Raw genomic sequence first — 17,119 nt, forward strand, 5'->3', positions numbered from 1 at the left:
TTTCTGGCATGAGAAATTCAATAGATACTGGTGACATTTACTAGGGAAAGCCTGTAAGAATTTGGAGGGATTGTGAATTTCATTTTGGATTTTGACTGAAAGGTACATATGAAATATCCAGGTGAAGGTGCAGAGGTAGTTGGGTAGAAGCGTCTGAAGCTGAGAATAATGCTCTGGGCTGGAGCTGTAAATTGAGTAACTATGTTTGGAATAGATAGAAAGTAAGGTCACAGCTTTGCACAAGATCACTTTAGGGGCAAGTACAGTATTAGAAGAGAACTTAGCTTTGAACACTGAAGAAATCTACCATTTTAAATGGGAGTGGAGACATGAAAACTGATGAGATGACGGCGGGTGGTAGCAGACTCCGCAGCCCCCAGTGATCCCCAGCTCCTGGTATCCTCGTCCTTGTGTGGTCTCCTCCCTCACGGAATAGGGCTAACATAACCTATGTAGCCAATATATTGCAGAAATGACAGTGCATGGCCAAGGCTGTGGGTACAAAACCTTTTAAGACCTCAGTGAGATCTAAGATGGTGCCTCAGAGAGCCGTTCTGACAGTAAGAATCCTAAGGGCACTGTCCCTCAGCAGTCTGAGCGGAAGCCCAAGGTAGGGAAGGACTTGTCTCAAAGAAATTTGTGGGTATAGCTTTTGCTTAATGGAGTGAACTGCAAGTAAGACTCAGGGAACATTATCAAATGTTCAAAATAATTATATTCACAGTAACACTACTAGCTTGGACTGAGAGATACAGCACAATATCTGAAGAGGCTTTGGACCCCAGAAATTCTACTGGGTAGAAGCAGAATGAGAAAACTATGCAGCTGTAAATATGGGCTACCTTTCATAGAAAAGGAAGGATGACTCAAGGGTGGAACCAGAGCCGTCTCCAAGGTGGCCCCCAATGTCCCCCATCTTCTGCTATTTATACCACTGGGTAATTCCCTCTCACACTGAACAGTATTGACCCGTGTAACCAGTACTGTAGAGTAAGAGTGTGTGATATTTCAGAATGTCATGAAAGACATTGCAGCTTTCAGTTGGCTCTATTTAAAAATTTTAAAAACGTATGTTTATTGATTTTGAATAGGAAGGGACAGAGAAACATTGATTGGTAGCCCTCCATACAAGCCCCAACCGGCCAGGGCCCACCTCACTCTCTTAAATCACCTGTTTAGGAGAAACCAGTTGCCATGCCATGCAGACAGTAGAGCAGTCTCAGAGAGATGTCCACGTGGTGTGGAACTGGGGTTTCCTGCCAACAGTCATGTGGATGGACTGTCCTGGGAGTGGGTCCTCCAGCTTTAGTCACGTTTGCAGATGACTGCAGTGCCAGCCAACACCATGCGGTGACCCTCATGAGAGACCCTAAGCAAGAGCTACCCAGTGAAGGTGTGCCCAAATACCTGACCCATAGAAAGCAGGAGGTAATGTTTGTTGCCTTAAGAGGACGTGTCTTGGGGTAATTTATTATGTAGCAATAGATAATTAATACAAGGAGAAAGACCAAAAGAGTGTGAGTCCATGAAAAGTAAATGAACTCTGTTTCAGTGAGAGTGGACAACTCCGTCAAATGTTGTGAAATGGCCAAATGGATGACAAAGAAACTCATGCATCAATCCTGAGCTTCATTTAGATTTATTGATTATGAAAACAAAAATAAGCAAAACCCTTCTATGCTTGTTATACTTGGCTAGAGAAAACTTAGAAGTCTCTATCATTCTTTTGAAAGACTTCATTAAAAAGATGTTTTGAAAGCCTGCGATCCTTCTCCATGGCAACGGATAAATGTTATTACTGTTCTTATCTGGCCTATCAGTGACATTCTCATAAGGACACATCATGTCATTACTATGCTGTTAGACTGTGAAGGGCAGAGAAACCTGCCCCACAGCACCTGGACTGTTAGATATGCTGTAGGTGCTCACAGAAGTTACCCCCAGACTAAAAAGCAAAAACATCTTATAAAACTCCCAAATTACTTTACTAAAAACAATCACTTCCACCACATTTATGTTGCAATTTATATATTAAAAAAATTTTCACCACATCTTTTGTGCTCACAACCAATCCTGTGAGGTAGGTGGGTGGGTGGGTTTATAGGAAGGGCAAATATAGTCATTCCCATTTCCCAAGAGGCTTCAGTTACGTGGTTAAGGCCACACAAAACCTTCATGGTGGCGGGTCCTCGGGTATGAAGTTGAGCACTTTTTCCAAAACATCCAGGCAGCATTCACCCAGGACTGTTCATCTAGCATCTTCCTTCCACAGATTCTCTCAGGACAACTCTAACACTACTTTCCACAGCAACCTATAGTTTTATGTTTTAACAGTCCTTTCCATAGCTGGAATCATGGGATGGGTAAAGATTCTCTGTCTTCTTTCTACTTTGGTCTCTATGCAGTGGTATAATTTGAAAGTCATCCAAAGTGGTCCCCACGGGTGGCTAGACAATGCCACCATTGTTCAAAGCATTCCTACTGGAAACTGCTTTCAGAGAACAAAATTCTTCCCAGTAAGAAAGCCACTCTATGAGTTTCCAGTTATGCTGTTTTTTTAAATTACATAGGCATCATTATCTTGATCATCTACCTTAAATATCAGATTTTTAACTGTTTCCTAAATTTCAATCTATCCTCAAAGACCAAAAGTTTACAAACACTGAATGTATTTGAACACATTTGTTTCAGACTCTGAGGGCACATCACAAAGGCATTCCAGGAAGGTTAGCAGCAACAGCATCTTTTAAACAGAATACTGAGAGGAAGAAAACCCAACCAAGGAATGTACAGTAAGAATATTAATAAAAATAATGGCTTAAGTATATTGAGTGGCACTTTATATGCTGTGTCTAATTTAATTCTCAAAAGAATCTTATGAGGTCAGATAAAGGTCTATTTGTTTAAACATCAAACATTAACATGTGGTTACACAGGTGTAATGTGCCTGTATCACAAAGGGTAAAAACTAATTCCCAAAACTTATGCTGTGAATAGTTAATGTCTCCCCTACAATAGTCGCCATCTCCCCAAAGGGCTGGTCTATAGGGATCTGGTCCAATTTGGTGTTTTTCACACATTTCCAAGCCTGTTAGTAGTTTGCCATTCTGGTATCAATATCCATTTTAGTCTCTTTTAAGTTGATACTAAGTGTATGGAACAGAAATAAGTACAAGGCATTTCTACTCTAAATTTAGTTCCATGGCTCCAAAGTGACTTCTACTGCGCCCATCTAAAGAGGGAGGACACAGAAAAAATCAGCTTTCAAATTTATCTGCTTCTTTTTCCTCCCATCAGGATTAGTACAAGGGGGTAAGAAATGAAGACTTAATCCAAGAATCTATTCTTAAGTAGCAATTTAAAGTCAAATTTTGGCACCAGATATCTGTATCCATCTACATTTTAAAACCTGTCTTTCTTAAAAACCATCTCAGCAAGTGTGATCAGCACCTTATTTTTATCTCCTCCTTCACAGTGACAAAATCACAGAAGGCAGCCATGTGACAACTGCTATAACCAAGAGTAAACCCAACAGCCCATCCCAAATAAAACAGTTGGAGTCACAACTCCCAGGACTTCTGCCATGACCACGGGCTTGAAACCATTTTACTACTTCCTGGAGGTCAAATGGCTGAGCCTCATAACCTAGCTCCTTCTTGGCCTTCTCTAGACTAAAGTAATGTGTGACACCAGTTTTGTAAACTTCTGTGCGGGTAAGAAAGGGCTGGAAGTTGTACAGTTGACCCAAAACAAAGTGGGCCATCTCTGTTAGGAAAGCAAAACAGTAGATGAGGGTCAATGGCAGGCGAATGGATGGGAATGGGTAGCCCAGGCCCTCAACCAAAGGCCGGAAGAACTCAAAGTTGTTCACAGGTCTGCCGTCTGAGATGAAGTAGGGCTGCCCAGAGGCAATGTAGCCCTTATCAGCTTTCAGGGCCTCTGAGGCCAGAATGTGAGCCTGCACCAAGTTATCTACATGGACAAATTCAACCAGGCTCTTGGGATCCCCGTACACAAACTTGAACAGGCCCCTCTCAATGTAGCTCACTATTCTGGGAAGGTGCCTTTGTTCTCCGGGCCCATAGATGCCAGCTGGCCTCAGAGCACAAGTCCTTAAGACACCATTGCTTCTTTCTAGGGATGTACCATTGGCTTCCAGCACCTTCTTCTCTGCGATAGATTTGGTCCGAGAGTAGTGATCAGGATGCAGGTGAAGAGGTAGGTAAGGCAGAGATTCATCTCCATTTTTGATAACTTGACCTCCGAAGACAACGTTGAAAGTGCTAGTGTAAACTAATCTTGGCACCCCTCTCTTCCTACAAGCCTGGAGGATGTTGGCTGTGCCCCCCACATTGACTTCTTCAATCAGGTTTCGATTCAGTTGCTCCCGCCCTGACATACCGTAAGAGGCAATGTGGAACACACAAGCTATATCCACATCCTGGAAGGCTCTCTCTACATCAGACATGTGGCAAATGTCTCCATGTATAAACTTGATTCCTTCTGGAATGGTCTGAGCAGGGATGCTGATGTCAAACAGAATCACATGGACTCCCTTCTGGTTCAGAGCACAGCCAAGGCTGAAATAATGAAGAGTAAATGTTAGATCAAATTACAATTAAGCTAATTAAGCTACGTCTAGGAAAAGTGTGTAAAATAATTTACAGAGTCTTCGTGGCTTATCCTGAATCCCTCACTTTATATGTTCATTGGGGTAAGCCTTATGCAAATATTCAAAGATGAGAATCCTCATATCCACTTAAATTACAATGAGATAGTGATATCTACATGTTACACTTTTTCTCCTCTATTCCAGGACCCACCATCCATTCTTTGGAATATTTATGAATAACACAACTGAAAAAATCACTATTATTTTAATTAGGTAGGTTTTGGTGATGTGACTATCTCCCCTCCCCAATTTAATAGCTTTAATAGCTTTGTAAAGAATTTTTCTTGCCCTGGTTGGTGTGGCTCAGTGGATTGAATGCCAGCCTGGGAACCAAAAGGTCACTGATTTGATTCCCAGTCAAGGCACATGCCAGGTCCCCAGTTGGGTGCATGTGAGAGGCAACAGATCGATGTATCGCTTGCAAATTGATGAGGCTCTCCCTCACTTTCTCCTTTCCCCTCTCTCTAAAAATAAATAAAATCTTTTTAAAAAAAGAATTTTTCTTGACATGGAATATGTCTGTAGCTCTTAGTTTCAGTATCTGAGCAGTAGGCAAAATAGTTCATTCCCGGCTTAACACTATACAAACAAAAGTCTATACTGTATTAATGTCAGAGTTGAAAGTTGTACTTTTTCCAGAAACTGACCGGAAACCAAAATAGCCACCTCCTCCTGTAATAAGGACACTTTCCTTTGGAGATTTTTGGGAGTCCATCTGGGGCAGTCTAAGGAAAACTGGACCTATAAGAAAGAAGTATGCAGCACTGTTACTGATCCAAATGCAAATATGACAGTCTCTAATTTGAGGTTAACAAAAACAAAAAGGCAGTCTGCTCTAGTAGAATGAAAGCTAAGATTTAGGTTCTAGTCATGGCTGTGTGAAGTTAGCTAACTTCTCCCTTTTACTTCTTGGATTTCAAATTTCTCCCTATTTCATATGAGGACAGAAATATCTGCCCTGCCTACCTGATAAGGTCAATGTGAAGGTTCAGTAAAATAACTACCAGGGAGTGCTTTGGAAACCACAAAACAGTCTCCAGATGTAAGGCATTATTCTTAATCTTTCGAAAAATTAGAGCCCTTTTGAAAAGAATTCATTCAAACGTAGTAGAGAAGCATTTTCTCCCATGCACCAGAAAAATCAAGGCCAGAACTCTAAATCCAATTTCCAACATCTTTTATTTAAAATAGTACACTTGCATCATGGTTTGTTTAATACTGGTGTTTTATTAATCCTATGTTTTAAAAAGGTAAGGGGCAAAAATTTCCTTCATATAGCAAACCCATTCTCAGGACATCTTTAAGTACTGCATGTGCTCAAGACCCATGGCAGTCTCACTTCTCCCTCACACCTTTTCTAAGCAAAAATAATAATAGTAATTATTATATATTATAGATTACATTTTATAAAAAATATCTATAATATCTTCTCAAGGTTCCAAGGCCCCATTCTGTCAAGAGCAAGACAGAACCAGCAAAAAGTGGCCCACTAAACTCTTTCCACTCAAGAAGAAATGGAACAGGAGGCACGCAGGTCTTCAGATGCATTGGGCACACACACACACACACACACTCTCTCTCTCTCTCTCTCTCTCTCTCTCTCTCTCTCTCTCTCTCATGTCAGTAGACACACTCAGAGGTGTAGTTAGGCAGGGGACTGAAGAAGCAACCAAGAGCCCTACCAACTGGACAAGTTAATCCCTCTGAGCCTGTTGCTGCATTTAAATAGTGAAGCTAATAATAACCTCACAGGTTTATGAAGACTGAATGGGATAGTATATTAAAAATGCCAAGGAAACTACCTGACATAATATGCATGCTCCATGGATGTCGTTGCTTGAATTTCCTTTACTTCAAGCTCTAGAGTTTAGGGATTCGATTATTCCATTACACGCCCACATACCACTATTAGATCTCCCAAAAGCACAAGTTCTGGGTAAGTGCATTGAGTGGATCAGATTGCCAGGAAAACTAGTCAGATCATTCATGCAGAACTAAGGCGTTTGTTAAAACAGCTGACAACAAGATTCAGCAAGTGAACTCTCATGGCCTGAGGGTATGAGAAATACTAGGAAAATGGGCAAGATGGTGTGGAGGATGCTGACGGATTCCAAAGGTTTGCCTAAGCTGTGCTTCCAAGAAAAGTCATGAAAAATGAATATACTGGCACCCCTTTAATCTAAGTGACCTTACAATTCTATTATGTTCTGAGTGCAGAACCCTCCCTTTTGGATTTGGAGTAGCCATAAAACAAAATGTAGTCAAGTCTACTGAATAGTATGTAACATAATCACACAACTTTGTTACAGACGCTGTTTCAGAACACAGTACAGAGATGCCAGCTGCTGACCTTTCAGTTGAGACTTCTTACCTTCACCTCTGAGACCTGCTGGCAATCTCCCTCTGTGACTTCATCTCCCTCTCCCGCCATCTGTCCTCTATCCTCCAACGACCTGGACTTTTCCTTCCTTTCCTTAGAGAATGCCAAGCTCATCTGTGCCATGAGGCCCACTTCCTGTTTCACCTCAGTGTCACTACCTGACTGCATCTTTCCCAATATTTAGGTCTGTTCAAGTGTCACTCAGCTCAGAGAGGCTGGTCTGGTCGCCCCACCTAAAACAGTTTCCCTTACCATCAATGCTGTTTGTTTTCTTCACGGCACGTTACACGATCTAAAGTAACTGTTTGTTTTTAATTATTGATCTCATTCCAACAGAATGTAAGTGCCATGAGAACTCAGACCTTTGGCCTTTCACTAGCGTGTCCCCACCAGAACCTAGGACATGGTAATGTTCAACAAATATTTGTTGAGTTTATGGATAACTTTCAACTATGTAATACATCCAATTTAGTGAAATTATGATGGGCACAAATTATGGAGTGCCCTGGAGTGTCTAAGAGTCATTGTTATGTTATGCCAATTAACGCTGCCATTTTATTTCCCATAAAGCTCTGGAATGAAAACAACATAAAGTTAAATGAGACAGACTGCCTGCATTCTGGAGTTTCCAATGAAGGAGAGAGGCTTTTGCAAATATCTAAAGTACAAGGTGACAAGGAGAAGATGAGATTATTGTGATAATGCTGGGATAAACCAGGTGCTGTGGGAGCACTGAGGTGGGATGGGAACAGAAATTCATTCTAAAGGTCAGATCAGCAGAGACTTCATCCAAGTGTGAGCAGTAGAGTTGAACTGAGACAACAGGAAGACTCAGGCAGGCTGAGATGAGGCAGAAGGTTACTACAGCTTGAGGGACCACCGTAAATGAATGGAATAGCAACAGGGAAGGCTGATGTTGGGCAATAGTGCAGCAGATGTGTGGTGGCTGGTGTGCAAACTGAAGCCAAAGTACACAGTTGGGGAGTTAGGGAGGAAAGGTAGCTGGGGATTAGCGTGAAGACAGCTCTGAGTCCCCTTTGGGGAGTGGGAATCCTATTCTATAGATAATACAAAGCCTTTTTAGGATTATAGAACTGGCATGCTAAATTGGTCCTTGCGAAAGATCAAGATTTCCCTGCAGGAGGGAGAGCCTGAAGACAGGCAAGTCTAGGTAAGAAGTGATGAGGATCTGGGCTAGAGGGCCAGCGTGCTTAGCTGAAATCAGGATGAGGGCTGGCAAGCATCTAAGAGAAACGGCAGCAGGCAGTGTCCGGGTAGAAAGTCTGTGGAAGGTGTTGAAGCCAAGTGAAAACGCACACACAGGTAATAAGAGTTTTGATTACTAGGATACCAGATAAATTTTAGGCTATTCTTAATCTCTCCACAAGAATTCCACTGCAAGGAATTCGGAAAATGAATGAGGCCTCAAAGAGTCCAATTAAGAAGATTCCAACAGAAATTCTTCTTAATCTCTAATTATTCTTTGTTTTTAGAACTGCACATTCCAGTTGAGTCACAAGACCATAGGTCAATCATGGCGCATGTTCACATTATTCATGCTGGGATGTACAAGTTCAAATTATTAAGGCTTAATTAATGCCAGGCCTGTTCATGCTACTCTTCATTTCCTTCCAACTAATCCCAGAAAAAACTGAGGCAAGAACTTGTACAACTGATCCGGTCAGGAAGGTTCAGAAGAAAAAGATGGCAATGAGTAAGGAAAAATGAATGATTTAGTAGGACAAACAGCAATGAAAAGAAGCCTATCAGGGAATGTTCTAAGAAAAAAGAAGAAAAAAAAAAAAAGAGTAGAGGAACAGAGGTACAAAGGGAAATGAAAAAATACACGTCAATAATAACCTTAAACATAAATGGATTAAATGCTCCCATTAAAAGACATAGGGTAATGGAATGGATAAGAAAACAGGACCCACATATTTGCTGTCTCCAAGAAACACACCTCAAAACAAAAGATTTACATAGACTGAAAGTAAAGGGATATAAAAAAATATTCCAAGCAAACGGACCTGAAAAAAAAGCCAGGGTAGCAGTCCTCATAACAGACAAAACAGATTTCAAAGCAAGGGCAATAAAAAGAGACAAAGAATGACATTTCATAATACTTAAAGGAACAATCCATCAAGAAGATAAAACACTGATAAACATATATGCACCCAACATAGGAGCACCCAAATACATAAAGCAAATACTAGAAGACCACAAAAAGGATATTAACAACAACACACTCATAGTAGGGGACTTCATTACTCCATTATCAACAATACACAGATCATCGAAGCAAAGAAACACCAAGGATATACAGGTATTGAACAACACACTAAACCACATGGACTTAACTGATATATATAGAACTTTCCACCCCAAAGAAGCAAAATATACATTCTTTTCAAATGCACATGGGGCATTTTCAAAGATAGACCACATGAAAGGACACAAAACAAGCCTCAACAAATTCAAGAAAATTGAAATTATATCAAGCATCTTTTCAGACCACAATGCCTTGAAACTAAAACTCAACCTCAGAGAAAAAAAATCAAAGACACTCAAACTCATGGAGAATGAATAACATGCTATTAAATAATGAATGGGTTAACAATGACATCAAAGAAGAAATCAAGAAATTTCTAGAAACTAATGATAATGAACACACAACAGCCCAAAACCTATGGAACACAGCACAAGCAGTCCTAAGAGGGAAGTTCATAGCAATACAGGCATATCTGAAAAGAATAGAAGAGTCTCAAATAAAAAATCTAACCCTAAAGCTACAAGAACTAGAACAACAGCAACAAACAAAGCCTAGGGCAAGAAGAAGGAAGGAAATCATCAAGATCAGAGCAGAATTAAATGACATAGACTAAACAAACAATTCAAAAGATCAACGAAACTAGGAGTTGGTTCTTCAAAAAAATAAACAAAATCGACAAGCCTCTAGCCAGGCTCATCAAGAAAAAAAGAGAGAAGACCCAAATAAACAAAATCAGAAATGAAAGAGGAGAAATCACGACTGATACCACAGAAATACAAACGATAGTAAGAAATTACTACAAACAACTGTATAGCAAGAAATCTGACAACCTAGAAGAAATGGACAAATTTCTAGAAACATAACCTTCCAAAACTGAATCAAGAAGAAGTAGAAAGTCTCAACAGACCAATAACAAAGAAGGAAATTGAAACAGTAATCAAAAATCTCCCTGCACACAAAAGCCCTGGACTGGATGGCTTCACAGGCGAATTTTACAAAACATTCAGGGAAGAACTAACTCCTACCCTCCTCAAACTATTCCAAAAAATCCAAGAAAAGGGAAAACTCCCAAACTCTTTCTATGAAGCCAGTATTACCCTAATCCCAAAACCAGGTCAAGACACAACAAAGAAAGAAAATTGCAGGCCAATATCACTGATGAACATAGATGCTAAAATCCTCAATAAAATATTGGCAAACAGGATCCAGCAATACATCAAAAAGATCATACACCATGATCAAGTGGGATTCATCCCAGGGATGCAAGGATGGTTTAATATTCGCAAATCAATAAATATAAGACATCACCTAAACAAAATGAAAGACAAAAATCACATGATCATATCAATAAATGCAGAAAAAGCATTTGATAAAGTACAACACTCATTTATGATGAAAACACTCAGCAAAATGGGAATAGAGGGAGCATACCTTAACATAATTAAGGCTATATATGAGAAGCCTGAAGCCAACATCATATTCAATGGACAAAAACTGAAAGCATTCCCCCTGAAATCAGGAACTAGACAAGGCTGTCCACTCTCTCCACTCCTATTCAACATAGTGTTGGAAGTCCTAGCCACAGCAATCAGACAAGACAAAGAAATAAAAGGCATCCAAATTGGGAAAGAAGAAGTAAAACTATCATTATATGCAGATGACATGATAGTACACCTAGAAAACCCTATAAACTCCACTAAAAGACTACTCGATATAATAAGTGAATTTGGCAAAATAGCAGGGTACAAAATAAATATACAGAAATCTAAGGCATTTCTGTACACCAACAATAAAATATCAGAGACAGAGACAAAAAAGAAAATACAATTTACTATAGCAACAAGAAAAATAAAGTACCTAGGAGTAAACTTAACCAAAGAGATAAAAGACCTGTACTCTGAAAATTACGTAACATTGAAGAAAGAAATAAAGGAAGATACAAATAAATGGAAGCAAATATCATGTTCTTGGATGGGAAGAATCAACATCATCAAAATGGCCATACTACCCAAAGCAATTTACAGATTCAATGCAATCTCTATTAAAATACCAATGACATATTTCACAGACCTAGAACAAATACTCCAAAAATTCACATGGAACCAAAAAAGACCCCATATAGCAAAAGCAATCTTGAGACAGAAGAACACAGCAGGAGGAATCACAACACCAGATAGCAAACAATACCTCAAAGCCACTGTGGTCAAAACAGTCTGGTACTGGCATAAGAACAGACATATAGATCAGTGGAACAGAATAGAGAGCCCAGAAATAAACCCAGGCCTCTATGGTCAACTAATATTTGATAAAGGAGAAAGGAACATAAAATGGAGTGAGAGGAGCCTCTTTAACAAATGGTGCTGGGAGAACTGGACAGGGACTTGCAAAACAATGAAACTAGACCACCAACTTACACCACACATGAGAATAAATTCAAGATGGATCAAAGACTTAAATGTAAGTCATGACACCATAAAAGTCCTAGAGGAAAACATAGGCAGGAAAATTTCAGATATCCCACGTAACAATATCTTCACGGATACATTTCCTAAGGCAAGAGAAATAAAGGAAAAAATAAACAAATGGGACTACATCAAACTAAAGAGTTTCTGCTCAGCAAAAGAAAACATCAGCAAGATGAAAAGGAAACCAACCATATGGGAAAACATATTTGCCAGTGACATCACAGACAGGGGACTGATCTCCAAAATATATAAAGAGCTTATACAACTCAACATCAAGAAAACAAACAACCCAATTAAAAAATGGGCAAAGGACCTGAACAAACACTTCTCTGAAGAAGACATACAGACGGTCCATAGACACATGAAAAAATGCTCAACATCATTAGCCATCAGGGAGAAGCAAATAAAAACCACAATGAGATACCACTTTACACCTGTCAGAACGGCCACCATCAAAAAATCAACAAGCAACAAGTGCTGGTGAGGATGTGGAGAAACGGGAACCCTACTGCACTGTTGGTGGGAATGCAGACTGGTGCAGCCACTATGGAGAACAGTATGGAATTACCTCAAAAAACTAAAAATGGAACTGCCTTTTGAACCAGCGATTCCACTGCTAGGACTATACCCGAAAAACCCTAAAACACTAATTCAAAAGAACTTATGCACCCCTATGTTCATTGCAGCACTGTTTACAATAGCTAAGTGCTGGAAACAGCCTAAGTGCCCATCAGTAGATGAGTGGATTAAAAATCTGTGGTACATTTACACAATGGAATACTATGCAGCAGAGAGAAAGAAGGAACTCCTGCCATTTGTGACAACACGGATGGAACTAGAGAGAATTATGCTTAGTGAAATAAGCCAGGCAACGAAAGAAAAATACCATATGATATCACCTGATACAGGAAACTAAAGAACAACACAAACAAACGAACTAAATAGAACAAAGAGCAGAATGGCAGTCAATAGGGGGAAGGGGGGTGGGAGAGAAGGGGGATAAGTAAGGGAAGGGTTTAGTTAAGGAACGTGTATAAATGACTCATGGACATGGACAACGGGGAGAGATGATTGTGGGAGAAGGGGTGGGCTGGGGGGGGAGAGAAATGGGGGAAAAATGGGACAGCTGTAATTAAAAATCCAAAAAAAGAAAGAAAGAAAGAAGGAAGGAAGGAAGGAAGGAAGGAAGGAAGGAAGGAAGGAAGGAAGGAAAGAAAAAAGAAGCCTATCTACTGGGTCAGTGAAATCTTTCGAGATTGCAGGTCACCAGCTTTAATGGTGCCATCCAGGAGCCATTTCCTCCCTTGCTGGCTCCCTACGTCACAAGAAATTCCCATAAACACTAAGCCAGAAGGATTTAAAAAAAGAGTATATACAGTTTATTTTTTCAATCAGCTGCCTGATTTTAATATACTTTATAGCTTCTGTTTTATTAATTCATTTCTAATTCCTTCTAGGGGCACTCAGACTGGCGTGTATAATTGCAATTGCTTTGAGGCTCTTCCAAAACGTGGCTGTGTTCAGTAATTGCTTTCCTCTGGGTGGTGGGGGAAGGTCACATTTGACCTGAGCAGTCATTTCAGTAGACACAGGTTAAAGTTAAATACATGATCAAGAGAAAGGAATCTTAATTACAAACAAAAAAAGAAAGAAAGAAAGAAAGAAATTTAAAACCTGCCTGACCTTTTGATAAAATGGAGATAAAGCAAGGGTAATAAAGTTGACACCTCACAGGGAAGTTATGAGAAGAAACTCATAAAAATGACTAGGAGTGCTTTAGATTTACAAAGACCTAATTAAATGCTAAGGATCAGTAATAAGAACTTCAGATTATGCACACAGTTCCTTCGTCCCATGAGTTCAAGATGATGTTACTAACCCTCTTGTATTATAATACAATATACAAATCTAGGTTCCATTAGAGCAGCGGTTCCCAACCATTTTGGCACCTGGGACCAGTTTCGTGGAAGACAATTCTTACATGGATCAGGGTTGGGCGGGGGGACAGGAGGCAGGGAGGAGGGAGGTTGGGGACCCCTGCACTACAGTATGGAACAGAGAGAACTGAAGACTGCTTTCTTTTTAAAAATGTACTGTATTTACTTTAAGGAAGATAAAAATATCTCCAGGTAGTTTAACCCCAAGATAGAGAATTTTAAATGACTGCCCTATTACTGACTAGAGACAAAAGATAACTGCATTCTTACTGAATTGAGAGCAGGAAAATACACTGAGGCTAGAGGGCTTAGAAGTGGTGCTGTTCAAATCCCATGCATGATCTGAAAATTATTTGTTTAATATAAAGCAGTCAAAGCAATAAAGATGCAGAAGTAGTTAGAGATGATAAGGAGAGTTAACCCTGATATAGGTAAAAGGGATATGAGATGTAAAATCAAAAAGGCCAAACGCATCTGGGAGGAAATTAAGGGCACAACAGCAAGTGGGAAGTCGACATACTTATAAAAAACAGGGATATTTGTGCACACTGTTTTAAGTATAAACTGAAGTATATCAAATCTTCTTGTCCAGCTACTCACTCAAACTACTTTTACTCAAATATTTATTGCACAAAGGATTCTTGAAATTCTTCACTATGCTTATGACAGAAGTAATTTCTTCATTTTATAACTGGTATTTCCTATCTGATTCCCAAACTCCGTATGGGCAGAGGCCATTTCTTCGGGAATATCTGCAGGGACAAGGAGTATCTGGTAGATGATAAATCCAGTAAATCCAAATGGAGTGTTCTGCAGCCTTTTCAAATGCCACTGTCCGCAGTATCTGCAAGGAATACTACACTTGTACGTCCTCCGCTCCCTAGCTCAGCCTGTTTGCCACTTCAACATATCCAAGTTATACCTGCTGCCATTTATTAAGCACTTACTGTGTGCCAGACATTGTACTAAGCTCTTTCCACCAATTATTTCTTCTGATGCTCCTTACAGCCCTCTGAGACAAAGTACGAATTTGTTAATCCCAAATTTACTGACCTGAGTCCCGTGGGGGCTTTCACAGCTAACAAATTCTGGAACCTCATAGGAGCCCTTCCATTACCTGGAGGGGCAGGAAGGAGGTGCTCCATCCCCTCCCATAAGACAGAGGTAATGGGGATGCAGAGTTAAGCTTGCTAGGCTGGAAATTAGAAAATCTGGGTCCTAGACTTGGCTCTCCCACTAATTTCCTGTGTGATCCTGAGCAGTCCTTGAATCTCTCTGATCCTGCTTCCTCTTCTCTAAAATGAAAATAACAACAGCTATTACTACATATATTATTTTTTTAAGGGCTATGAGTTTTAAAGATTTACCATTGAAACTTCAGGAATAATCTTCTGAGGTAGTTATTACAGGTTGTGATAAAAGGTTTACAGTTGTTCATTTGGGAAATAATACGATAATTAATAAATAATAATACAAGAATAAATTCTGTTTTGCACACTTAAAACTGTAAACCTGTATTAGCTTTAGCTCCTATGAGGATAAAGGCTCAAAGGTTAAGAAACTTGCCCACACATATATGTGACGTAAATGGTCACTATCTTAAAAAGATACTTGCATCCCATATTCAATGCAGCATTATTCACAAAAGCCAAGACATGGAAACAACCTAAGTGTCTCTATGTGTCCATCAGCAGATAAATGGATAAACAAAAACACACAATAGAATATTATTCAGTCATAGAAAGAAGGAAATCCTGCCATTTGTAACAATACAAATAGACCTTGATGATATTATGTGGTGAAATAAGTCAGACAAAGACAAATACTATGTATCACTTATATGTGGACTCCACAAAAAGATTAACTCATAAAACAGCAGCTACCAGGGCTGGAGGGTGGTGGAGATGAGGGAATTAGTACATGTCGGTCAAAGTGTACAAACTTTCAGTTATGTGGGACCTAATAATATTCAGCATGGCAACTACAGTTAACAATACTGTATTATATGGCCTAAAGTTGCCAGGAGAGATCTTTAAAGTTCTCACCACACACAAAAATTCTAATTATGTGAGGTAATGGAGATGTTACCTAATCTTACTGCGGCCATCAAAATATATGCATGTATTGAATTATCACATTGCACAGCTTAAAATTACACAATGTTACATGCCAATTATATCTCAAAGCTCGAAGAAAAAAAACTAAAAAACAAAACAAAAAACAAAAGAAACTGGCCCACAACAGCTACAGGTCCTAAGTGGCTGAGCTGGCCCCTGGGCTTAAAGCCAGGTCCGCAGGACTCCCCAGCTGGGTTGGGACAATGCAGTGTTGCTCACCTGGTACCATGATTTCCCTACTGTTTTATTTAAATCTACTAACCTTACGCTGCCGATTTAAATGGGAAACACTATCATTTGTCGTAGAGGGTAATCTTTCCCCCAAAACTGAGATGACAACGAAAGATCGAATCTAGCTACAGAGATGCCTGTTGAAAGTTCTGAGCCTGGGGACTGCCGCTTTAAAAACCAAGAAAAAAAGAACAGCCCTGGCTGCTGTGGCTCAGTGGATTGAGAGTCGGCCTGCGAGTCAAGTGTCGCTGGTTCAATCCCAGTCAGGGCACATGACTAGGTTGCACGTCAGGTCCCCAGTTGGGGTCGCGAGTGAGAGGCAACCACACAGTGATGTTTCTCTCCCTTTTTCCTTTCCCTTCTCTCTAAAAATAAATGAACAAACAAGCAAATAAAGAAAGAACAGCAGCAACTAGCCGGCGTTTCAAGCCTCGGAGACATTCTAGAAAGCCACGCTGAGCCTGGCTTCTCGGAATCCTAAAGAATTGAAAAAGGGGACATTTTCTGGCCACCAGGGTCAGCATCGCTCACTACTGCGCTGCGTACCCCTTGACACTGGGCTCGTCCCACCTCGCCTGCCATGCAGCCCAGGTACCGCCAGGGTCGCCTTCAGCGCCCCTCCCCCGCCCCAAGACCACCCCCACGCGCGTTGGAGTCGCAGTCCTCCAGCCAGCTCAGCCCGAGTCCCCAGGCAGGGGCGGCCCTTTCGACCCCCGCGGCCCACTCACAGCGACCGCAAACCACGCTGCAACAGCCACGTGCGCGAGACAGCTGAGGGCAGAACTCAGGCGCCCAATGCCGGCCCCGCTCAGGCCCTCCCGAGCCTTCGACCGGCCTCTTGGAGCCACTTCCTGGCCTCTCTAGGAAGCCTGGAGGTCTTAGCATCTCTATGATGTACAGGTTTTTCGTCCACTTCTCACCTGTGTTGGGACAGCAGGTTCACTCTATGAATCTCCCCCACCTACCCGACCCCTGTATTTCAGCTTCATGGGAGTTCTTACAGAGTCAAGTCTACTGCTATTCCCACCTCCAATTTCTGCTTTTGGAC

The 17,119-nt window shown here is 40.7% G+C and overlaps 1 protein-coding gene across 2 annotated transcripts; it reads right to left on the bottom strand.

Annotated features, from left to right (window-relative positions):
• Positions 1–3,394: 3,394 nt before the first annotated feature.
• On the bottom strand, positions 3,395–16,890 carry SDR42E1 (short chain dehydrogenase/reductase family 42E, member 1). Of its 2 annotated transcripts, none has more exons than XM_090260716.1 (3): positions 16,800–16,890; positions 5,320–5,413; positions 3,395–4,580 (listed from the first exon to the last, which is right to left on the bottom strand). In XM_090260716.1, exons 2-3 carry the CDS (start codon positions 5,385–5,387, stop codon positions 3,470–3,472), a joined length of 1,179 nt encoding a protein of 392 aa, XP_090116842.1. In that variant the 5' UTR covers positions 5,388–5,413; positions 16,800–16,890; the 3' UTR covers positions 3,395–3,469. The 2 variants fall into 2 exon arrangements, with proteins under 2 accessions (XP_090116842.1, XP_090116841.1); XM_090260715.1 differs by lacking the exon at positions 16,800–16,890 and adding an exon at positions 6,475–7,485.
• Between the last annotated feature and the right edge of the window lie 229 nt (positions 16,891–17,119).

Source organism: Furipterus horrens, unplaced genomic scaffold (assembly GCF_987537825.1).
Source record: "Furipterus horrens unplaced genomic scaffold, mFurHor1.1.pri manual_scaffold_13, whole genome shotgun sequence".
Taxonomy (NCBI): domain Eukaryota; kingdom Metazoa; phylum Chordata; class Mammalia; order Chiroptera; family Furipteridae; genus Furipterus; species Furipterus horrens.

Bases quoted from the DNA above. Each gene is read 5' to 3' on its own strand.
- SDR42E1 (XM_090260715.1), bottom strand. The intron at 4,581-5,319 runs GTCAGTTTCTGG...TCATTATTTCAG, and splicing joins GGTGGCTATTTTGGTTTCCG to CCTTGGCTGTGCTCTGAACC.